The sequence below is a fragment of the Lonchura striata genome, chromosome 1, assembly GCF_050655825.1.
Source record: "Lonchura striata isolate lonStrDom1 chromosome 1, ASM5065582v1, whole genome shotgun sequence".
In the NCBI taxonomy this organism is placed as follows: Eukaryota; Metazoa; Chordata; class Aves; order Passeriformes; family Estrildidae; genus Lonchura; species Lonchura striata.
In genome coordinates this window covers 111,210,491-111,235,313 of record NC_140703.1, presented here as the reverse complement: position 1 = coordinate 111,235,313, position 24,823 = coordinate 111,210,491, and the positions used below count along the sequence as shown (strand labels likewise).

At 43.4% G+C, this 24,823-nt stretch overlaps 1 protein-coding gene across 1 annotated transcript in view; it reads left to right on the top strand.

The window, feature by feature from the left end:
- The window catches only part of MED14 (mediator complex subunit 14), a 34,426-nt gene extending 22,719 nt beyond the window's left edge, over positions 1–11,707 (top strand). The window contains exons 21-31 of the mRNA XM_021546150.4: positions 180–449; positions 1,662–1,817; positions 2,340–2,451; positions 3,103–3,234; positions 4,256–4,438; positions 5,111–5,346; positions 6,012–6,191; positions 6,390–6,497; positions 6,936–7,061; positions 7,674–7,863; positions 11,565–11,707. Coding sequence (XP_021401825.1) covers positions 180–449; positions 1,662–1,817; positions 2,340–2,451; positions 3,103–3,234; positions 4,256–4,438; positions 5,111–5,346; positions 6,012–6,191; positions 6,390–6,497; positions 6,936–7,061; positions 7,674–7,863; positions 11,565–11,638 — 1,767 coding nt within the window. The 3' untranslated portion in view covers positions 11,639–11,707. The remainder of the gene's footprint in view (positions 1–179; positions 450–1,661; positions 1,818–2,339; positions 2,452–3,102; positions 3,235–4,255; positions 4,439–5,110; positions 5,347–6,011; positions 6,192–6,389; positions 6,498–6,935; positions 7,062–7,673; positions 7,864–11,564) is intronic.
- The last annotated feature ends 13,116 nt before the right edge of the window (positions 11,708–24,823 follow it).

Below are 24,823 nucleotides of genomic sequence, written 5' to 3'. Positions count from 1 at the left end.
TTCTAAAAAACATCTGTCAAGAAAATTGCAGGACACTAGGGAGCTGAGTTCTGATTAAACTGAATCTCTTCAAGAGTGTTAGGATTGTTTATGAATCTCATTGCCAGGAAGCATCTAATTTTCCCTGACCTTTCCTTTTGGATAAGCTGCCTGACCTCTCAATCTCCGCTCTCTCCCAGGTTTTGTTTGACACTCAGGCTCCACTAAACGCCATCAACAAACTCCCGACCGTGCCCATGCTGGGGCTGACCCAACGCACCAACACTGCCTACCAGTGCTTCTCCATCCTGCCCCAGTCCCCCACGCACATCAGGCTGGCCTTCAGGAACATGTACTGCATCGACATCTACTGCCGCAGCCGCGGCGTGGTGGCCATCCGCGACGGCGCCTACAGCCTCTTCGACAACAGCAAGATAGTGGAGGGCTTTTACCCCGCGCCCGGGCTAAAGGTGAGCACCCCCGTGTTCTCTGGCAGCTTGTAAATAAATGACCTTCTCACTTGGAAGCATGAATCTGAGGTGAAGAGCTTGGTGCAGGTTTTCTTTGTGGAGACCTGCAGTCCTTCCAAAATTCTGAGCATAGAAGTTTTTGATTTATTGGTAGATCTGTTAATTAATTTGCATTAAAACATTTCCTTTAAAACAAATAACATCAAGTGCTAGGCCATTTTTTAAATCTGTGTATTCAGGCATCATTTTGTTGAAATTTGAAGCTTTGTGTCTAGGCTGGATGTGTGCTCCAGGATTAGCCTCAACTGCTCCTCACAAACTGCTTTGTGTGGCAGTACAGTGCTCATAAGTTGCGTGTGGGACAATAGTCCATGTCAGATGATTCTAGACAGAAACTTCTCTTTTAAAACAGTTCCCATCAGCATGTGGCAGGAGCTTGTGGCTTTCCTTCTAAATGCAGTGCTGGTTCACTCTTCCTTAAAAATGAATCTCTGTACACTGACAGAATACCTTAGGGCATCTCGTACCAGTGCTAGTTATGCTGAAATACTGTAAAATGGGCACCCTTTAAGAAACAGCTTAATTTGCTATTTTTTTTTTTCTGACAGTTGCAACTGAATATTGATTTTCTTGTATTACATTTAACTGATCCTGAACATCTGCCTCTTTAACAAATGCCAAATGAAGGGCTAATGGAAAAAAGAAGGAGATTGTAGATACAAGTGTAAAGTGGTAGAAGAGAATGGAAATGGGAAGGTAGAGGAGGAATTAATTCAAAAAAGTTGGCAGGTTCCTCTGAGTACAAGAGAATGCTGTGGAGCAGATGACTTAGATGTTCTTAACCAAACAGGGTCGTTGTAGGTTTAATACATCAGCCCTGTAGGTTCTGTATATTCAGGAGTTGTTCTGGAACAGGAATTTCCAAGTGTAGATTTTTCCTTATCTTTAAGGAGAGAAGAAAAATGTTGGTATTTCAATTTACTGGAAATATTTATTGTTATAGAGCCAAGTGTCTCTGTTTATTAATTGATATATATTGCAGGCTAACAATATTGTAATTAATGAACGTCCACTAGTATGTAGTTCCAGAGACTTGCCTATTTCCTATGTCCTGTAGCTGATAAAGGTAGTTTTAAAGCTTAGCAAATACTGCCTTCATTGTATAGTAAAATTTAAATGGGCAAACTGCTAACAAAACTGCTTTTTCCACAGACATTCCTGAACATGTTTGTTGACAGCAATCAGGATGCACGCAGACGATCTGTAAATGAAGATGACAACCCACCTTCTCCTATCGGAGGAGACATGATGGATTCTTTGATATCACAGCTCCAACCCCAGCAGCCACCACAGCAGCCACAACAACAGGTACCCTTCAGGCAAAATAAATGTTTATTGTCTTCCACAACAGTAGATTTCTAAGAACTTAACGTTCTAAAGGGATTAACAGTAACCAAATGGAAAGGGAGACTATAAGCCCACTCTGCTGTAGAATTCCCCTTCGGGCAAAATGTATTAATTTATTTTACATTTCTCGTTCCAGTGTAAACAGCCCATAGCATATGAACAGCAGCTTTAGAAGGTCACATGAGACTTGCTGCCTAGAAGCAAAGGACTGAGGGAGGGAAAACAACTGTTTAAGATAAAAGATGGGAGGGAGAGTCAGGAGGCTTTGCTGATACAGGGTGGCAGATAAAGGGAGAGAGGTAAAGAGATATTATGTCTTTAGAAGAAACTGAAAAAAAAAGTAAGCACTGAACAAGATAGTATAGAAAATCAAACAACTGTGTGGATGAACCTGTAAGAGTTAAGCCTCATTAGTATTCTCCTGCATATACTTAACTTTTGTTTGGTACAAAAGTTTTCATTGTCCTGTGTTGACAATTTCAGCCATTTGCAAAACAGGCAGGAGCCTCAGGAGCGTATCCTCTCACCTCCCCACCCACCTCCTACCACAACACAGTGACACCCTCCCCATCCATGATGCACACACAGTCACCAGGTAGGATGGCTGGGAGCTGGTCTTTGTGTATGTGTGATTTTCTATTATTTGAGCTGTATTTAGCCCCACATTAGCCAAGAGAATGCAGTTTACACTCTGGGGGGGAAAAAAAGCGGGGTCCTGCTATGCATGTTTTGTAAAGTACATTTTGAAGCTAAAAAACCCCGTTAAGTAAAACTGTCATCTTTAGCTGTGTAATATTTGGGGCTATTTCATCACTACTGTTTATAAAACAAAAACAGTACTGTTTTGCTAAGACAAAAAACAGTACTGTTTTGCTAAGACAAAAACCTGTTAATTTTCAATACCTGCTTTTTTAGAAGAGTTTTTTATCACCAAAGCTCTGCTGTTCTACAACAGCTCCCAGCTGTTGTAGAACAACAGCTAAAAATACTTAATTTTGGGCAGGGCTGGGCAGGGGGGAAATGCCATTCTTCAAGCCAGGTATCATGGGAAGTTTCCTTTGTGTGGTAAATCAACCTGAAAAATATAACAGTCACACATGTACAAAATAAAGTCATTGAGTGCAAAAACAAATTCTCTTGAATCTTGTTTGCTGTCTCCCTAAAAAGAAGGGAGCAGTTGATAGAAAAAAATTGGAACAGAAAGATGGGAAATGTGTATATCAAATGATGTGATGTCTTTGATCAGGAAATTTGCATGCTGCAAGCTCACCTAGTGGGGCTTTAAGAGCACCATCACCAGCATCCTTTGGTCCAACTCCTTCACCTTCCTCTCTTGGAATCACAATGGGACAAACAGCTAACTTTGCCAGCCCACATGGTGAGTTCTTTACTGGCAGGTATAGATGTAGTGACAGGGAGGGCAGATTTGCCTCTTAAAATTAAGTTTTTCAGAGCAGACTTAAGTTAATTGAGAAAAAAATCATGCTTTGTAATTGGCTCAAGTAGCTGTTTTCATATATGTGAGTGTTAATTGTTCACAACAGTCAAAAGTAGCTGCATGGCATGTCAAGGTGTTCCTAACATGTTAAAAATTGACTCTCAGTCACTCCTTTCTGCTTACTAATCTAGGGAAATTCAATGTGGTCTTGTAGCAGAACAGTGGCTGCAGCTTTTAATGAATATATTCTTTTGTTAGATTAGTTAGTGGGTTTTCACTGCTTACATTTCCTGGAAAAATAAGTGGAACAGGTTAGAAATTCACATACTTGCAATTTGGAAATGTTATCAAAGTCTGGCTGGTTTGACATATCTGTATGTGAGTAACATGCCTGTGGTTGTTTCCTTTATTAATTTGGTTGGTTTTTTTGGAAAGCTGCCAAAACAATCCTTTGTATAATCACAGTACGTTGGAAACTGTTCTATAGATCACAACAAATGAAGAGTGTTTTGACTATTGAGATGAACAAAGTGAGAAAGATGTACCACAGAGTAGGTTTAAGGTTATGATCAGTCTGTATAGCAGAGATACCTTTGCAGCAATAACTGTAAGATACTGAATAAATAAGGAACTGGCTGGCTGAGGCTTCCTTTGCTAAGGACCAGTAGAAGTCCCATTCTGTAGGCAAGAGCTCCTTTTGGTTTAGAACCTATTACTTGTTGAACATGACAATTTTCCTTAACATTCTACTTTTTAAAAAATACAACCTGGAAACCCTTGAAATCTGTATCTTGATTTTTTACTCTCTGCCCCCACTTGTGTGTTTTGTATGGTTGTAAATATTGTGAAAGCTTGCAGGCACTTTTGTGTTTTACAGATTTTGGTAAGCCTCTTTTAGATTTCTCTATTAGAAAGCCTTTTACTTTCTAAAGAAATAATAATGGTCTTGTAACATCTGTAGGTACCATAGACCCAAGCTCACCATACACCATGATGTCACCCAGTCAGCGTGCAGGGAATTGGCCAGGATCTCCCCAGGTCTCTGGTCCATCACCAGCAGCACGGATGCCTGGAATGTCACCAGCCAACCCTTCCCTTCACTCACCTGTCCCTGATGCTTCTCATTCCCCACGAGCTGGAACAAGTAGGCTTCTTTATCAGTGTTACAACTGTGAAACACTCATGTTTAACACTTGTACTTGTGCTCTTTTTGGTAGTTTTTGTGTCAGTCTAACAGTCCTTACTGTCCTTGTGCAGTAAATGTCTAAGGAAATTAAGCCTTGATTCTGTCCTACTTCAGATCTTCAATAACAAATTATAAAAGTGAGCTAGAGCATACAGCATAAATGTCAGCAGGATTGATGATAGCTTTTGTTGCAGTGCAGAAATCAGTCTGAAATTATTGAACTCCATGACTAAGAGAAAAGTCTTCAGAGTGAAAGCAATGATAGGCACATTTGCCAGCCCAAATACTAACTTTTCACATAATAGATTTGTAATGCTGCTCTTGCACGACTGATTTAGCCATCTTTACATCCCATTGAGTTTGTTGTGCAAACCTGCTGTCTGCTGGCATGCTGCAGAAAGAGGAAAAGGGAGGAGGATTTTAATCTAACTGAGATTCTTTGCATGGGTTCAGGGTCAAAACTAATTCCCTGTCTGTCTGATGCCTATCACTAGGCAGGCAAACTCTTAAATAAGAAGGATTGAGCTTTGTCCCAGAGGACTTGTTGATGAATAGAGACAATTGAAGTGAATATCTGTCTCATATTTCAGCTTCAATCCTCCCTAACTGCAAGTCCTTGTGTCCCCACAGGTTCCCAAGTCATGCCCACAAGCATGCCTCCACCTCGGAAACTACCTCAGCGCTCTTGGGCTGCATCCATTCCTACAATCCTCACCCACAGTGCCTTGAATATTCTGCTCTTGCCCTCTCCTACCCCTGGGCTCGTGCCAGGACTAGCTGGCAGCTATCTGTGCTCCCCTCTTGAGCGATTCCTTGGGTCAGTGATTATGAGGAGGCATCTTCAGAGGATCATTCAACAGGAAACGGTACGCTTTCAGTTTGAAGGGACCTGTGGGTATGTGACTGCTCTGTGTCTTTCAAATCAGGCACAAACTGAAATGCTTCAAATAAAATAACTGTTCGCTGTTAGACTTGTGCTGTACTTCTGATTTTTGCCATCTAAAGTGTCAAAATTTAAAGAAATCATTTAATTCCACTTCTTTTCCACACAAAATAGATTTGGTCTGGGGAAATTGTGTAACTGTTAAAATAGCAAGTCTATGACCAAGTTTCAGATCTAAGTCTATGATCTAGATTTCAGATGCTGTGGGTTCCTTGGGTTTAACATGTCCATTGGGAGTTTACTGGAACAGCCATGGGATTACTGTGGGTAGCACTCCTTGGCAGGATTGCCAGAGAAGTGAGTTAGTAGTTAATGTTAACTACTCAGTTGGGAATGTTACCTTAGGGATTGGGACAGACAAATGTGCCTCTTCACTTCTGTGGCATGGATTCAGTGGCAGAGAAAGAAACCAAATCTGGCATAAGCTTAATTCTCAAGGCAAATTTACCTGTATTAAAATATCATGTGTTTCTTTCTGGAAAGAGAGATTGATCTCTACACTTTTGGGAGAGAGTGAGAGAGAGTGTGTGTGTGAGTTCATTCCATTTAATGAATGACTAATTGACTGTGAATCTCCTTTTTATGCAGCTACAGTTAATAAACTCCAATGAACCAGGTGTCATTATGTTTAAGACTGAGGCACTGAAATGCAGGGTTGCTCTCAATCCCAAAACCAACCAGACCTTGCAGCTGAAAGTAACACCTGAAAATACAGGACAGTGGAAATCAGAGGAGTTGCAGGTTTTGGAGAAGTTCTTTGAAACAAGGGTATGTACTGAAATCAAGAGTGTTGATGTATTTGTGCATTGCTTTTAATGTCTGGTGTTGTTTTGAGTGATCCTGCCGACTTTCACTGGCATGTGTAAGAACTGCAAAATATAAAGTTGACAGCTGTGCATGCTGGTTGCATATTAAATTACATATTTATTATCTAAATAGGCACTACTAAATAGTGTCTTTCTTTAGGTTGCAGGACCACCTTTTAAAGCAAACACCCTGATAGCCTTCACAAAGTTACTCGGGGCTCCCACGCACATCCTCAGGGACTGTGTACACATCATGAAACTGGAGCTGGTAAGTCAGCTGTTCCATTTATTCAGTTCACCCAACTTTGATTGTTATATTTTAGAAAAAAGCTGATGTGTCTATCTACAAACACACAAATTACTCTAAATTTATACATAAGTTATTTAATGTTATTGGAGAAGTTTTCATTTTACTACTAGCTTTCCTGGAAATGCTCAAAATTTCTCATTTAAACTGATAACTTTAAGGAACTGCAGACATGTTACAACAGGCACATGTACAGATTGACTGGAATCTTTCTGATTGTGTTACTGTGCTCAGTTCTTTCAGAGTTACTCTGGTTTCTCTAAACTTGGCAACATCTGCATCTAAAGAGGCACATTCTGCTTTGTGGCACTTCCCAGTTCCATAGCTGTGTATGTCACTGACATTTGCATATGACACTGAACTTTGCTGTTCTTTCTCTGCGCTGCTCTCTCTGAACAGTTCCCTGACCAGGCAAGTCAGCTGAAATGGAACGTGCAGTTTTGTTTAACAATCCCTCCCAGCGCTCCACCAATTGCGCCTCCAGGAACACCCGCTGTTGTGCTGAAATCCAAAATGTTGTTTTTTGTAAGTAGAGCTATCTGTTTTAAAATTCTAACCCTGCATGTCTCTGAGATCATCACGAGTTCGTAGCAAAACATAAGCCCACTGTATTTGACAGCTGTAATAGCTAAAAGTGTTGTGCTGTTTGGAATCCTCAATTTGCTTGGATCTCTTTTGTAATGACTTCAGTTCGTATTCCTACTCTCCTTCCTACTAAAGCACAGCAATTTCTCGTGTTTCGTGTTCTTGGAGAGATGTTGACAATATATAAAGTTCAGTTCCCTCTGGGTTGCATCTTCAAGTGTTCCCCTTGTGGGTGTTTAGTTCTTCTTTGAGGCACTAACCACCTAGATCGGGTGACATGCACATTAGTGGTACTGGGAGAGGAGAGAGAGATGAGATGTTCAGAACAAATCTACCTTAGTGTTGTGCCCAAGGCAATGCTCACTGTGGGGTGCTTTTGAGAAGTCAATAGTCTCCACCTGGCTGATAATTTCTCTGTTACAGAATTGATGTCTGAAAACGGGGGTGGAAGTACATGCTGTCTGTAGGCCTGGAGTGTTTAACTGTATCAGAAGTTGCACTGAAGTACATGGTCATTCCATTTAACACTCTTTTTGGGTTGTTTCCCCACAGCTTCAGCTAACACAGAAAACAACAGTCCCACAGGAAGCTGTTAGTATTATTGTTCCAATTATTTATGATATGGCTTCGGGTACAACGCAACAGGCTGACATTCCCAGGCAGCAGAACTCTTCTGTTGCTGCTCCAATGATGGTTAGCAATATTCTAAAGAGGTTTGCTGAACTGAATTCACCACGACCAGGTACTGTACATGTCCAGTAGATATATTCTCTTCACCCAGACATCTGTGACAAATCTCCAGTGTAAAACTAAACCTCTCTTAAGTCTGAATTCTTCTTGGTTTCTATCTTACTTCTTTAGTGATTACAAACTCCTGATGTGACAGGCAATACATAACTTAATAGGAAGTACTGGCAACACAGCAGAAGGTTGCACTGATGATTCAGGCTGGGTTTTGCTGTTCTGCCCAAATGATAGAATGCACCCACCTCTTGTTGGCCCAACTCTTGCTGCTCAGTAAGAGTCACACTTTTTGACAAATGGGCCTAGAATGAGTCACAAGAAATATGCTATGGCCAAGTGTCAGTTTTCATGGTTAATTATGAAGTTACTTAGCTTAACAGTAGAATATAAAGGGATGTTAAAATAGTTGTCAGAACTTGTCCACGTGCTGTGAATGATTTAAAAGTAATTGCAGTGGTTGTATACTCCTTTGTCAGTGTGTCCACTAGCAGAGGTGCATACAGTTCTGTCCACCAGGTGTGCTGTGAAGTGTTTGAGCTAGGTTGTTCTGAGTGTTCATTAGCCTGTAGGTAGTGCACTGTGAGCAGCATTGTGCTTTGCTTTCCCTCTTGTTTGTCATACCTTTTATTTTTCTTTTATTATCTAAAACATGGAAGAACAGTAGCAGGTTCTTTGGGCAGCATGTTGTCTGTAAGCAGTGGTTTGGGGTCCTGGTGCACAGATGGCTCATAAGAACAGTATCTTTCAGTTCTGAGGAAGAACATAATTTTTCAAGTAACCCAGTGAATAGATTGAAATTGTGAATCCAGAGGTTGAGTCTTATTTCTCTTTTGTATAATTATTCATCTTGTTGTTATGCAGTAATTTTAACTATGCTTGATGGATTATTTCAATTGGTAGAACATGAGCAATGTTTACCTTAAATTGGTGTGGATATGCATACATTTCTGAAACTTGTGATGGGATTTAAATTAATATGCACTTTCTTTTTAACATGTAGTAATAGTGTAGGTAAATAGGAGAGAAAATAGCCTTGAGGGCATGTGGAGTTCCCTGTAGGAGTTCTGTATGTGGAAAGAGCTGTTGTTTGTATAGCAAAACAAGAGCTGTTTGTATAGTTTATTTCAAAATACATTAAGTGAACTTCAGGTGTTGCTTTTGGAAGGTGCTTCCCCACAGAGTTCCCGTGGTGTGGGGAAGGGTAGGTTCTTGCTTTGCTGTTTGTTATTGCCCTGGGTTGTGCTTTAAAGTAAACCCTCCACAAAATACCACAGGCAGAGCAAGTAACTGTCAAAGCTGCTCTGGAGATGTGTGGTGAGATGTTTTCTGATGGCCACTAGATAGATCAAAATGGACAATTTTTGTTTGTCGTGCAAGTTTTGAAGCAGTTTTGGAATCCAGTACAGAGAGCAAAGTATAGACAGAGGGGGAAAAAGCCTAGGAAAAGCATTGGAGCTACAAGCAGAACCCTGTCCAGACCAAGGAAAATGTAGCTGGCTGAGCAGAAGAAATTTCTAGTAGTCCTTCCTCTAACTTCCAAAAGAAAGGATGAATCTGTATGATTTTATTTATTTCCACCATCACCCAGCAAAAGTAGGATCTTCCCTGAGGACACTTGAAATGCAATTTCCTCTGTTCTTATTGTCAAAACATACATTATTACAGCTGATCAAAGAGAGCAAGAATGCCTTCTTTTCTTGACTATTGAAAGGGAATAGGAGAGCCAACAGATACAAGTAGATAGCTGGGAGACTTTTCTTAAAACAGCAGTACGTGGGAGATCCCAGATGTGTGTCCTTTGTCGTGTGATGCTCCTTTCTCTTCTGCTGCTCCTGTGCTGTACCCAGGATTTTCCTGACTTTCCTGCCTGTTAGCTCTCTGCTGCACTAATTACAATCTGCTTGGTTAAGGGAATTTTTCACTGTTTGAGTCAGGAAAGGAGCAGGGCCTCCCATCGTGCACAGCTGATGTTACTGGCACTGTCGTTGTAACCTGGAATCAGTGTTGCCTTGTTCTGGCTGTATCTTTTTTTACCTTTCTCTCTTTGTGAGAAAGTATTTTGTATTCAGCTTAATTTTCCTCTTAATAAAATGGTAGTGCCTGAAAAGTAAGTTCTTTTGAAAGAGTTTTCTTTTCAGATCTGTGGGCAAACACATTCTGCTGTGTTTAACAGTAAAATGTTGACTCATTGTGAGTACACGTTGTCTAAGACCACTTTACCTATGCCTCTGTGGGAGAAAATACTTTACTTTGGGGAAATACTTGTATGAACTGAAAACAAGCCAATGCCCTGGAAAAATAAGTTTAAACTTGAGCTGTAATTCCAAAGCCTACAGTATGTAGTGGACATCAATCTGGTAAGGAAATTAAAGTCCCTATGGATGCTGGAGGTGACCCTTAGAGAGGAGCTCAAGGGACTCATGATGATTCTTAAAGCACTTCAAAACTAAACATTTTTCAGTTTCTGTTTTTCAGTGATGCAGAGGATGGTATTTAGCCCAGATTTTTAGCTTTGATATGATAATGACTCGCCCAAAATAATCTTGGGAATCCCTAGTCTGTCAGTTAAGATTAATGCATCCCAACAGGCTCTGCTCTTATCTCTGCTAACACTGTTGCTCCTTTAGCAGCAAAATTCAATGTCTTCTAATTGATATTTCTTGAAATATGCAGGAAAAATTCACCTCACAGTGACCAGGGTACAACAATGGCTACTAATTTTATTCTCTTAGTAGGAAATAGTAAATGAAAATCACAGCTGCCTGTTGCTTCATCTTTTGTTGTTCTTATTTAATGCTTTTGCTTCTGTTAGTTTTAACCTCTTTAAGCTATTCAGAACATGTGTTTTTTTGTCAACAAGTGCTATTTAAAACTTGGGGTAGCTGTGGCTGGTTTTTCCTCTCAGTATTGAATTTCAGCTGTTGGAAACAGAAGTCCACCTGCTCTGTATTTAATTTTGCAGTTTAGATGTCAAGGGTAGAGCCAGAGCAATTTGGTTGAAAGAAACAGATTCCTGACTGTTGCCCAGTCTTGGAATTAGAAATGTTTCCAAGACTAAGCTTAGGACAGAAAACATCTTCCAGCTGTTTCAGACTTGAGTCTTTCAAAATGCTTCGTTTCTGCTTGCAATCAGTAGAAATAAAACTTGAAAAAGTTGGGTTATTTTCTTCATAAGATGAGGTGCTCTTAATTAATAACATACAGAAAAAACTAGACCACAGTCCATTTGGAATCAGTTCTAGCATAGACTCAATCTGACATTCAAAAGCAATTAAAAGTTAAGAGCTACTTGCAATTCCATCACCAGCAAGGGCAGTCCTGCTGGGAAAGCTGGAGTACTTCAGCTGGTAACTCCCACAAATCCCAATGTCCCTGGAGGCTGCTGGGTTTGGGAGTCACAGCCTCTGCACCCTGGGCTGTGCCCTGGGGGCTCAGTGAGGAGTGGCTGTAGGATGTAGGGCCAACCTGATTCTTTTCCCTGCTCCAGAGGGAGGAAGGGCTGTGGGGTGTGGGGCTAACCTGTCTTTTCCCTGCTCCAGAGGGAGGAAGGGCTGTGGGGTGTGGGGCTAACCTGTCTTTTCCCTGCTCCAGAGGGAGGAAGGGCTGTGGGGTGTGGGGCTAACCTGTCTTTTCCCTGCTCCAGAGGGAGGAAGGGCTGTCGGGGGCGCGGTGCTAACCTGTCTCTTTTCCCTGTTCCAGGTGAATGCACAATATTTGCAGCCGTTCGTGATTTGATGGTTAATCTTGCGCTGCCCCCTGGGGGGCGTCCCTAGACACTTTTAAAAGAAGGCTGAAAGTGAGACAAAACAGCAAAAAAAAAAAAAAAATTAAAAAAAAATAAAGCCTTCAGTTAAAAGAGGACGTTTTAATTTTACCTTTTTTCCTAAGAGCTAACTATAAACTGGCAAACTTTCAGGGATGCACTTTCATCACATGAGTATCACCACGACTTTTGTATAGTGCTGTTGTATAGTGTGTTTTACTGGGAGACACTTCAGACTAGGTAATAGATTGAAGTATCAGCTTGCTGGTAATAGATTTAATATTCTGTTTTATACTATAAAGATTATGAAAATGCCAAACTTGTTTGTTTTTCTGTTTTTCTTATGTTTTGGTGTAATAGTCTTTTTTTAAGGCAGGTCTGTCATTTTTGAATACTGTAAAACTGTGACAAACTTTATATTGAAGCTGTATTTTAATATGACTGCTTTGAATCCTTAAACAATTTATTTGGGCTTGTTGTAAACATGTCCCCAAAAAGCAATATTTAATAAACTGGATTAAAAAAATCTTAAACTGGATGTTGTATCATCTTAAACTTTATTCCTCTGTAGCCACTGATCAGATCTCTTATGTTCACACTTCCTGCACTATCTCTGTATGTGATCTTGGTCACACACACACGTGCTGCTAACTTAAAAACCCAAACAAATCTTTATTTATTTATCTTCTGGGTTCCATTTGTTCCAAAACAGAGTAGAATAGAGTTTGTTCATTTTCCTGGTTGTAAAAATAACCAGTAACTACTTAAACTGGTGCTTCATTTCTTTCTTATACAAGGAACTACATCTTTTCTGTCCCAAAAGCAAAGCTTTTAGTGGAAGTTTAGTGGAAGAAAGAACCTTTTGTCATCTGTGATGGTGTCTGTAATAACAGACTCTTGTCTTATTGTAGAGGCAGGTAAGGTAGAAGCTGGACTTCCTACCACAAAATTGGAGAGGCTGATCCAAAAAAGAAACAACCTCACACTTAACTACCTGAATTTGATATTTGTAGATAACTTGTCAGTAATGACTGAAGGTTCCTGTAATTGAATAAAATGTCCATCATTAGGCATTACTCTGTCATTTAACCATTTGTTCTGATCAGTATTTTCAAATTTTTATGGAATTGAAGTTGGCTGCCTGACTTCCTACAACAGTGACTTTCAGCTGTGCTGCCTCCCTGCCTTTGCAGAGCTCTGGCAGCTCCCTGTTCAGCTGAATGATACTTTAAACTAATTTTAAATATCTTTCAGTGAATGTACTCCAGCCTGCCTTGCTGTCTTTAAGACTGCCCATTGCCCCTACGACTGTCACAGTGCTTCTTTCTCTGAACCTCTTGCTGCTAGAAATCACCTTTTGCTTGGTGCCCACCTCAGATTTCAGCCTTGGGCCTGTGGTGTGAGAGTGGGTTCTGTGTCACTGCTGCTCTCACCCCTGTGTATCTAACAGATGGTCATACAGCTCCTGCTCTGAACAACAAACTCATCCCCTGGAGTGAAAACCTGCAGTTTTTAAATGCTGCTGCTGCTCAGTTGGAAAGAGCCCGTATTTCTGCCTTTTTACAGCTAAACTGATATATTTTAAAATTGAGAGGTGGCACAAGGATGTCTGAAAAACACTGTCTGTTATTCTGGTCACTGGCCTAGTTTTGAGGTGGGAGCATTCCCATGCCTAAAATCATCTTCCTGACCAGTACCTGCTGCCCATTGTGGGAAGGGGCAGGGGATGTTGAGTGTGGTGGCAGCAGAGCTTCAGCACTTGGAAATAAAAGGGATGGGAGAGGCCTCCCCACAAGGCAGAGAAAACAAAACATGGAACTACTGACAGATGGTTATGGATTGACACTCCAATTTCCAGGTGATGGGAAGGTTGAATTTTGTTTTATATTATATACAGCACTCATACACCTAAAAAATTAAATTCTTAAGGTAAGCACTACTAGTAAAAGGATGCATTTCCCACTCACCAGAGACAATTGTTCCTTTCCAAGCAATAACTGTATTTACAATTGCAGTTTTAAGTTTTGTTTTTCATGTATATTTACAACTTCAGTTTTAAGTTTCATTTTCCATGTGTTCAGTCCCTTTTCCTGGCAGTCAGATGATGTGACCACCTGCTGCATTGGGACTATTTGTAGATTTCTTCCTTATGGTGGATTTCTTTGTCCATTTATTTCACTGAAAGTGCTGCAGTTACTCCACATCACTCAGTATTTCTAGAGGTTTCTAAGTTTCTTATGAAACCACCTGTGGGACAAGGATGAGTTAATGAATGATTGAATTATAGAGAGTAAAAATAGTTGTTCTGAGCTGATCCACACTTCTGGCTTGGAAATTTTAGCCAGGGTCAGATGGAAACACATTTTACGTGTCCAAAAAGCCATTTTCTAGCTTTCCAGATAACAAATACTGATCCTATTAAAGATTTCTTCAAGACAGAAAATAAGAAAGAGACTTTGAGCCCTGCAGATACTCAGACAAGGAGCAGAATCAAGGTGAGGTTCTGGGTGGTTTTGGTTTGAAACTAACTTTTAATTCTTTATTATCTTTCCACATTTGAGTGTTCCACAGATCGCCTTTGAGTCTGAAGATGTTTTTGGTTTTTTTAACTGAGTTTACAAAAGCTGCAGGGAAATAAGCTCTTGATGATAAACTACTGAGACAAAACAAAGCTCCATAAAACCAGAAGCTGTTTTTCTTTACGAGCTGCAGTTTGTCTTTAGGCCTGTGCTCAGTTTCATCTGTCAATTGGAAGTTACTCTGGTTCGCAGGCATTTTAAAGCAAAATCTTCATATTACTAGGAGAATATTTGGGTCATTTTAATCAGATCTTTGATTAGTCTGTCAAAGGTGTCACTTCAGAAGTTGTGCTACACTGGCCATTTCAGTTCAAGTGATTGTAGTTGCTCCCCTGGCCCAAATTTTCCATCTACCGCAGAATTTCAGAGGTTTTTAAGGTAAGAATGTATTTCAATAAATTAACGTGTAATTGAAATGTATTAACCATATGAAGCATCGAGGCTGTAATTACCGAGCTGTGACTCTCTGTAACCCCATAATAGCGATGTAATTGAGACTTTCACATTTCGATTCAATCACGCTGACTTCAGCTACGCCACCCTTTTCCGGGGGTGCTCCAGCACCGCCGGGACTTTGCCGCTCAGCGGGCGGATCATTCTTTCAGGGAATGATTTTAAGGCTGAACTTTGGCTGCGGGAGCATCGCACGCCCGGGAAGCAGGTGCAGGGCTGCTCCCTCAGTGCTTTTCTGCCGCGTACTCCCAGCTCCTCACGTTCCTCCAGAGCACTCATCCCTTCTCTGGGAAATGATGAGGGCCTGGCAGGAAGCGTGCGGCGCTGCTCCGGGAGATAAGGGCTGGCTGGATGCTGTGCAGAGCGGCACGGATGCGGCCGCTGCAATCCCTGCCCGTGAGAAGGAGCTCGCAGGGGCCTCCGGAGGTGCTGGAGGCAGAGCCCCTGGAGCAGGGCTGCTGGAGAGCCAGGCTGACAGCCAGCGCTGCGGGAAAACCTGCTCCTGCTACCCGGACAGGGCTCCCACAGCGGGGAGAGCATCGTGCTCAGCTGCTGGAACTCAGAATGTCTCTCAGACATTAAAGGTTCCAGGCCTTGGTCAGTGTAGTAGATAGGGACAGGCGAACGGAAGATCTCAAGATGTGACAGAAAGCAAAAACCCTTCCCCCTCACCCTGCAACATGTTATCTATTACCCCCAAGACATAACCACACCTAACCCAGTAGTTTTCCACTCCTTAACTAATCCCAGAAAACTCTACCTTCTCCCCCTAACGTAGCAAAGTCCCCCTAGGCTATTTAACCCCATGAGATAAAATAATAAATGCCATGTGACCATCCACCACATTGGTGTCTGTGCGTGTCAGTGGCCCGAGTGGCCCAGGCGAGGCTGGGCTGCCGTGCTGTTCCTTGCAACCAGGTCGCCTTGCCTTCCCCTGAAAGCAACAGTCAGAAGCATTTTAGACCCTGGCAGGCAGCTGCAAACAGCTGTGATTTTGAGTTTGAGCCATGGAATGAGTTACCAGCTTTGAAGGTGGAACAAGCAGTCACAAAGGGTTAGATAGTATAGTAGAAGTAGTTACAAAGTAGAGGGGAAATTTTTGTAGTATTGTACAGGGGGGTTTTTAATTTGTACATGGGGGTCAGAAGTTCTAAGATGGAGGAAAGTGGGCTGACCCTGTTCTTCCTCCTTCTTCTTCCTTACCTCCATATTCTTGGTGATGTTGGCACTCACAGATTGGTTTAGAGTAGAAAAGCATTTTGTAATATAGGTAGTAGGTATTGGGGAAAAACTGTAAACATGTAATACGTAATATATAAAAGATAGCAGCAGCCCTGGGCAGGGGGAGAGAAGAAGACAGCAGACAGAGAGGATGTCAGGGTGTGTCTGTGCCTCTGCTTGAGCTGCTGAGCAAACACCAGCAGCTCGAGAAGAAAATCTTTTAGATAACTCACAATAAACTGCCTTGAGACCGGACAACAAGAGGCTGCTGAGCCTTTCTTTGGAAGCACAGGTTGGAGGAGAGACTTCACCACCACACAAGACCCCAGACCAAGCCCGGGGTTCTCACACTCAGCCTTGCCACGGACTGGCTGCACTCCTGCCATCCCCACCTCCACCTTTGGAAGGAATTCACTGAGGCTCCAGCGGTCGGAGCACCAGGGGTGTCACCTGCACCATGGGGAGACCCTGTCAGGAATTACATAAAAGGGGATGTGGATGCTCCAGGGTGGGAAGGGGTTGCTGACATCCCTACCCTGTGTCAGGGAAGGCAGCTCCCCAGGCAAGAAGGGGTCTCCTCCCTCTCCTGTGCGTCCCTCATGGATGTCTGACCCCCTCAGCTGATCAGAAACAGACAAGGAATCCTACCCACCCTCGGGAAACCTGCCCGAAGCACTCAAATCTCCACGCTGTCATGGTCTGGTGTGTGTGGCAGGGAGCCCCATGTCTGACCTGCAGCCCCCCAGCCCAGCAGCCTCCCGACAGCACAAAGCTCCTTTCTGCATCTTCACTCTGAGCCTTCCCCCGTGAGGAGCACGCTGCTGAAAGCAGCCAGCAAGCTGGCAAAGCAGCGTTTAAAAGAGACAGAGAAAAACACTCCTGTCCTTTGGAGCTGATTTTGCAGCAGAAGGAGGGAGGGGGCTGCAGGCCAGGCTGGGCCTTGCTGTGCTTTCAGCACAGATCTCTGCGATGTCGGTCCCAAAAAGCAGGGACAGAGCCAGGCTGGCACAGGGCTGGGAGCTCTGCTGGTGCTGCTCTGCACTGGAGCTCCCACCTTGTGCTCGGGGTTACAGAGGAGAGGATAGGATAGGATAGGATAGGATAGGATAGGATAGGATAGGATAGGATAGGATAGGATAGGATAGGATAGGATAGGATAGGATAGGATAGGATAGGACTATTTCAGTTGGAGAGGACCTGCAAGGACCTTTTAGTCCAGCTGCCTGACCAATTCAGGGCCGACCAAAATTTAAATCACATTGTTAAGGTCATAATCCAAATGCCTCTTAAACATTAGCAGGCTTGGGGCATCGACCACCTCTGCAGGAAGCCTGTCCCAGCGTTTGACCATCCTCTCAGTAAAGAAATGCTTCCTGATGTCCAGTCTAAATGTCTCCTGGCAGTGTGGGTTTGAACCATTCCCACACATCCTGTCCCTGGATCCCAGGGAGAAGAGCTCAACACCTCCCTCTCCATCTCCCCTCCTCAGGAAGCTGCAGGGAGCAATGAGGTCCCTCAGCCTCTCAGCCTCTTCTTCTCCAAAAGCGACAAGCCCAGAGTCTTCAACCACTCCCCACAGGACATTCCTCCCAGCCTTTTCACCAGCTTTGTTGCCCTCCTCTGGACACATTCAAGGATTTCAACATCCTTGTTAAACAGAGGGGCCCAGCACAGAGCACGGTGGGATAATCCCTGCTGGCACCTCTCTGTGCCATGCCTGGTGCACCCCGGGATGGGCTCTGCACTCCTGGATGCTGGAACAGCCCTGACTCCCCCCAGTCCCTTTCTGCAGGGCTGCCTCCACCACTCCTCTCCCCCTTGTACTTACAAGGCCTCTGCTTGTGAAAATGCTGAGATGTTGTAGGAACTTGTCATGGTTTCCACACCCAGCTGGGAAACCACATTGCTCACCATGCATGTGCCCCCACAGAAGCCACTGCACAGCCTGACACTGGGATTATCCCACTGGTGCTGTGGAATAACACTTTGGTTTGCTGATCTGTGTAAACATCAGCCAGCAGGACAGATACATCTTGTTTACTTACATCTGTGCTCTGTCCTCCCATCAAAAGGAGGACAAGGACAAGGCAAAGAAAAGAGGTGTTTGTGTACATGTGCCATCAATGATCTTGAAGGAAAAAAAAGGAAAAATGGATGTATGCTTTAACTACTTGGACAGCCTGTAAAGCTGACTGGTACCTAGGGATTTAGCTATGTGCAAATAGCTGTTTTGACAACAGTACTGTGTGAGAACTGAACTGTAGCTCCAAATACTACTGAGACATCCTCCCCCCACACTGAAGCAGCTGGTTAAGCCTAGCTCAGTCCTGCTTGGCTGTCACCTCAGTGCCCAGAGCAGAGCTGCCAGCTCCAAGCTGTGACCTAACCCATGTTTGAACCCAGCTCTACCCTTTCCACCTGCTTTGCTCTCAGAGGTCAAGCTTTCCAGTTCAGCTCTCAGTTTAGGTGCCAGGACACCACACCAGAAGCTGCTGAGTGGCTCTCCCAGCAGAGCAGCTGCTGTGGAGAAACAGCCCTTGTGCTCTCCATCATCACAGAGCTCCAGCAGCCAGGCAGGAGTCGGCTGAGAGCCCAAACTCAGACCTTGGCTTTTGCCAGGTGACTTGGCAGCCACAGTGGTCCCACATTAAGTTTTCTGCTTGGCAGGGGTCTCCAAAGGGTGTTTGGGTGTGTTTTCCTCTGCCAGATAAAGTGGGCCAGGTAGGGGACTCGGGCTGCAGGACAGCAAGCTGGCTCCACGTGGGATGCTCCAGTGAGATCTCTGCACGCTGAAGTGGTTCAGGGTGGCTGTGGAAGTGTTTGGGTGGGAGTCAATCAGGGATGTTTGTCCCAAGGTCCCACACTGGCTCCTGTCCCTCTCACTTTGCACTGTAGTCCTTTGGATAAAGCTCCCTGATTAATGTACAGGCTTAATATGCACATTCAGGGTAGCTCTGGGTGCTTGGAAACAGTAAATTTCTTATGATTTCTGTGGGCTGGAATTTACCTTGGGAGCAACTGTTGAGCTGGGTAGTGCCTTTCCTTCCATGGTGTCTCACAGACAGGGACCAGGGCAATCTTTAGAAATAAATTAATTCTTTTCTATGCTCTAGGTGCCCAGATCCATCCCCAGTTGGTCATAGTCAACTTGAATTTGTTTTAGATTTGAAAACATGCTTGGTAGCTGTGGAATCAGGTCTGTAAGTTGCTTTTCTTGACACACTTTTGCATTTGTTTTTCTGCTTTGTTTTGTTGCAGATGGGTGCCTTAAAAAAACCCAGAGTTTGCCTACACACCTCCTGCCTCTTGCACAGCTTGGCACAGCGTGGTACCATCCATGTGCAGCTCTTACCCAAGAGTCAGCTGCTCAAACAGGGAACGATTTATGAAGATTTTCAGGGATAATGTTGAAGGAATCAACCTTTTATTCAAACACACCATTGTTTGCAGCATGCAAATAGCACATCCTGGGCATCCTGGAAGAGGATTATTCCAGGTTGTTTAATTTATTTCAAATTCCAGTGGCATTCATGGTGGGGTGGTGACTGCAGACAGTTTGCTGAGGCCCGAGATGACCCATCAGCCATGTGGGTTTTGTTGTGCAGATTTAATTGGCTTGTGGGCAGATGAAAGTTTTGGGCAGACATCAGCAGAAAGTCACAGACGTGCCCCTGACCAGAGTATTTCCCAAGAGTCCTCTTTCCTTTCACAACACACAGCTCTGCTCAGCCCCACACTGTGCGGGGTGTTGGTGAGCTCAGCACAGTCAGGGCCCTGCAGGGACACTGCTGCAGCTCTTCCCTTCTCCCCAGGGCATTGGGGACCTCAGTGAGCTGCAGGTTCCTCAGAAATGGGAGTTTCTTCTTCCTCATGGCCAAAGGGATTTGGGAGGCAGACATGTGTGCAGTGCAGAAGGTGCCACTGCTCAAACAGCTGCAAAAAGAAAAATAAAACAAGAGGTTCTGCTTTACATTCCATAAGAAATGTAGGACTGGCAGTGCCCTCCTATGTCTCCAAACCCAGATCCATTACAGGAAAATGCTGTAAAATGCTGTTTTATAGACTTGGCAGTCTGTGTCTTAATTACAGGCTTTTACCTAAACTCCCAATGCCTCCCTGAATCCCCAGGGAGGGAGGCTCGTGGAGATCCTCACTGCTCTGAGCTTTGTGGTGCACTACGGAAATAAAGTCAGCCAGAGAAAGCTGTGAGCATGAGGTGATATTTGTAAGGATCTATAAAATATCCTGCCCTTTCCCCATCTTTCTTAGTCCCTTTGGGCAGAGTTAGGACCAGAGTTAGGCAGCTGCTCTCAAGTTGTGATTTTAGAAGCATCTTGCTTCTTTCTTTGGCAGAAAGAGCAACAACAAAATCCACACAGCCACGGCTCTTTCGAAGACTGTTGTTAAAGTTAAGGAGTGGAAGGGGCAGAGGGAGGAGAGCAGCAGGGACTGCCCAGAGGTGCCCAGTGTCCTGCAGAGGGCTGGAGAGAGAGAGAAAGACCCTGGCTGCTTCTTCCCTCCTTCCCCATGGCCTCTCTCCCAGCCCTGGTGCTGGCACATCCTCCCTGCAACTGAGAGGGCACCAGAATATCTTTCTTTCATCACTGTTTTCCTTCAGTGCTTTCCATACCTTCATTTTAAACTAAAGAGATCAAAGTCTTCCTTTGATTCTCTTCACTTTTCCAGAGTTTCCTCCCCATCTGAATTGCATGGGCATTCAAATAAATAAATAAAAATAACCTCCTCCATCCCATCCCTGATCTTTGCCAGGGTGTCCCATGCTGCCAATGCAGGCTCAGCCTAGTTCAGGGAGTGGCAGAGGCAGCTTAAAGTTGATGAAATTAAGATCACCTGAGCTGTGCAGGAACAGGTCAGCCCTGGAGAATTCATTCACGTGTCCTCCTGAGTGAGGGATGTCCTGAGGAATAATGTCCTATGTAGGAATACTTATTTTCATCAGAATAGTCTTGTCCATTTGTGCTACTCTAACAGTGGCAGATTATAAAGGACTTTTTGAAGGATTGGAGTGCAGAGGCTATGATGCTTTGAAAAACAGAAACGTGGCCAAAGCCAAATTTTAACAGAGACCAGAGAGGAAGAGCTTGAGGGGAAAAAAATGGAGTTAAGAATGCATTTGTGTTTATTTTCCAGCTAAGATTAAGCTGCAATAAAATTTGTCATTATTTAAAGACTTCCACTTTTTAGACTATTTTCTCCTCTGCCAAATAGTTAATTTAGGCTACAGTAACCAATTACTCCTACACAGTGCTGGAAATTATGGCAAGTAGGACTTGTTTCACCACTTCCAACAATCTGAATATTTCAGCAGCTGTGGAATTTTTAAAGAATCAAGTCTGTGGCATGGAAGTGGCTGAACACAGGGTGGAAAGAAGAAATAAAGGTGATTCCTGTGCTGATGAATTCCTGGGGACCTCTGGGTTAACAGAAAAAAAAAAATCAAACAAAGAAACAAAACAAGAAGAAAAACAAAACCAAACCAAACCATAACAAAAGGGAGGAAAAGGGAGCAGAGGAGGAAGCAAACTGCAGACTGGTTGTTTGTGCAGTTCCAGTCTGGACAGTGTGTCCCAGACAGGAAGCTGGTCTCATGACAAGATCATGACTCCAGTTGGGACATGTCAGAGGCTGCTTCCCAGAGCAGTGCTCCCGGGATGGAGTGGTTTGCCTGGCAGCTATCCCCTCACCAGGAGCACAGGAGACTCCAGCTCTGCCCTGGGGTGGCCGGGGAGGCAGACTTGGAGGGAGCACTGATCTGAAATCACCTTCTAAAATGTCAGGCTTTTCAGTGCTCTTTGGGTGCTGGGGAAGTGTGAGGAGTCGGCCCCTCTGACTCCCCTTTAGTGCTGACTCCTCCATTCCCTTGGATAAAAGACAGGGACAGAGGTGAAGTTACAGTGACCCTTGTTACACTCTGTCACTGCTATTTGTGTCCTGCTTATTTTCCTAATTCACTTGTGCTTGATGGATTGATGGATTATTTTGGTTTTGAGGGACGTTTTTTTGGATTTGATGAATTATTTTGGTTTTTTTCCAGAAGAAACACACATCAAAGACAGCTTCTGGTCAGCATCACCTGTGGGATGATGGTTGTATAGGCACAGTTTTCCTGCAGATTTTTTTCTTAGACATCCTTTTTTAGGTGGATGTATTCCTATTCATCTTCTAAGTTTATAAATCCTCATTTTTACAAAATAGTGAGCGTACTTTTTTAAAATCTTCTTTAAAATATGGAAAGAGCTTAAAAATATTTCCACTTTTTATTAAAAGTACTGTTTTTAAGAGGGGGAGGAAGCTTCTCCCAAGGTTTCATTTGTAAAGACCCATATAACACTGGGTGTGTGTGCACGCAAACATGCAGGAAGGAGATCAAAACCATTTCATATATAGAGAAAGCTTATCTTAGTTTGTGCTTTTTCCAGTTAAGCCTCCTCACCCCATCTGCTTCTCTACATGACTGACAGCTGATTGCACTTCCTATTTCTAGCTTGTTTTCCTGTCAGGTTACCCAGAGCTGCTGCCACTTGGGTGCCACCAGGCTTCCCTGGGGAACACGACCCCATTCAGCCATGGAGCAGAGCCTCCCTGCTCCCAAGGAATCCCCACAGCCCAGGACACATCTCCCTGGAGATTTCCAGAGGGGAGAGCTGCACATTCACCAGCTGGCACAGGTGGATCAGACTCGTCTATCCCAAAGGAGTCAGAGGTGCTTTGGAGCTGGCAGCTCTGCTAAGGTAGCACTGGCAGCAGAATGTGGCTGCCTCTTGGCTCTTCAACCTGCAGAAAAGTTGGCATGGGCTCATGTAAAATAATTGGTACAGCTGTTTTTATGTATTTTTCCCTTTTTTCTTTTTTTTTCCTACAGCAGAGTCTAAAAGTGACAGAAATAGTTGAGAGCCAGTTTTTTTCTTTCCAAGCTGATGCTGTACCACAGTCAGGATTTTGATTGATCACCTGCTGTAGGGTGTGGTTGGAGCTCCCATTTAGCTCGCCAGTGTTCCAAATGCTCTCACTGATCACTCGGGTGTTGCAGCAGATTTTTTTTTATATCAATTTATTGGGTACTTGAACCATGCCATTGTAAAGAAGTATTTAAAACACAGGGGTTGATCAGGTGAGTAGATTGGCAGCACTGAAGTCACTGAAATCTTTGACTACAGTGCTGGCCATCAGCTACCAGCTAAAATACTTTGAATTTATTTATCTTAGCCACTGCTTCTGCGTCCCTGGCCTAATAAAAAGCATGTGCTCACTAGATTAAGGACATGTAAATTTGTCATCATAAATTCATGCACTGGAGCATAATTAAGTGGAATTGACTGCCTTTGTAATTTTGTGCAACCATCAATTTTGTTCCCCTTAGAAACATTTTAAATATTTTGTGATGAGTATTCATGCCAAGACCTTAGCTATGTATTTTTGTTGATGTTGGGTGACATCAACAACAATACTAAATTTGACTGCCAGAGTCCTTTAGTGTGAATCTATCCTTCAGCAACAAGAGGAATTTCTTTAAACTCTGAGAGCACACAAGCAAAGCAAATCCCTGTTTAGGGATGGGAATAGGTCTAGGTGCTGTCCTTAGCCAATAGAGAGTAGAGATGCAGTACATGCCTTTTTGACCTATTCTAGAAAATATTTCATGAGATCTGTTACAGAGATTCAGGAGAATCTCTACACTTCCAGAGCACTGGAAGTCCCATGTGTTCCTGGTTTTAGACAGCCCCATCTCCTGCCTGCCACACACAGACACACCTGTGGCAGCTGCTTTTCCAGCAGTTCAGGTAGGAGAGGGCACTGGAGCAGACCCTGGCTGTTTGGGTTTGTGCCATGCACCAGTTTCTGCTCTGTTTATTTGAGAGGAGTGTGGTCACCTGGGCTTTCTGTCCCTGTCCCTCAGCCCTGGGCAGGCAGGACACGTTGCACAAGTCTGGGCAGAAACACCAGGGTGGTGATTTCACACCATGAGCTGTAGGAGCCCTTTAACATTCAGCTCCTCCACAGCAATGCTCGGCACTAGTGGCACAACAGGACAGGAAATAAACTTCTGTGGTCCCCATTTTTTTCTAGTTTCTTTTGTTGTGACAGATTTGAAATCTGATAGTTCCCCTTTCCATCTTCCTTGGTCTGGCTCCATTTCTGTCCTGTGATACTTGTGTGGAAATGTTCTCCCTGCTTCTACAGAGATGAAAATTCCTAGAAATATGGCTCAGGGCCTGCACAGGGGAAAATAAAAAATGCAGGAGCAAAAAAAAAAAATTGTTTTTAGAGAACATTTTTGACTTTTAGCTCAAAGCACCCATTTCACCATAGCCAAAAACTGTGTCAGTATAGGATTCAGAATGTCGTTGTTTTGGAGGGTTTTTGTTTTGTTTTGAGGGATGCTTATCTCCTTACCTAGACTCTGGCAGTGTGTTTCTTAGATCCATGAAGGGTGACCTATAAATCTCAGCAATCACTTGCCAGGTTGCTCAACATTTGCATTTCAATGTGGTTTCTTCATTTCCACGTCCTTTTTTTAGACGTAACATTTACACATTTCAGATCTGCTTTAGGCTTCCCTTGCCTGTGTGTTGCTACAGCTGCAAGAACTCTGAAAGTTGCCATTCCTGCCACAGAGAAGTCTGGAAAGTTGATGCAGGCACAAAAGCTGATTATACCTCCCTCTGCCAGGTTTACACTTTGGGGCATTATCTAGAAAAAGCAGCATATACTGACTATTCAAAGACCCCTTTATTTGTATGGCTTATTTTCTCTTTTTAACCTAAGTATCAAAAGCAACTCTCAGTCTTCAGTTCTGACTTAGGATTCTTTCCTTCTTCAGAGATTTCAACACTTTCTGAGAACAGGTTAGGTACACCCCAAGCCAAAGAATGGACAACATAAGACCAAGGTCTGAAGAAGAGCCCTTTGTGCCAGAGGGC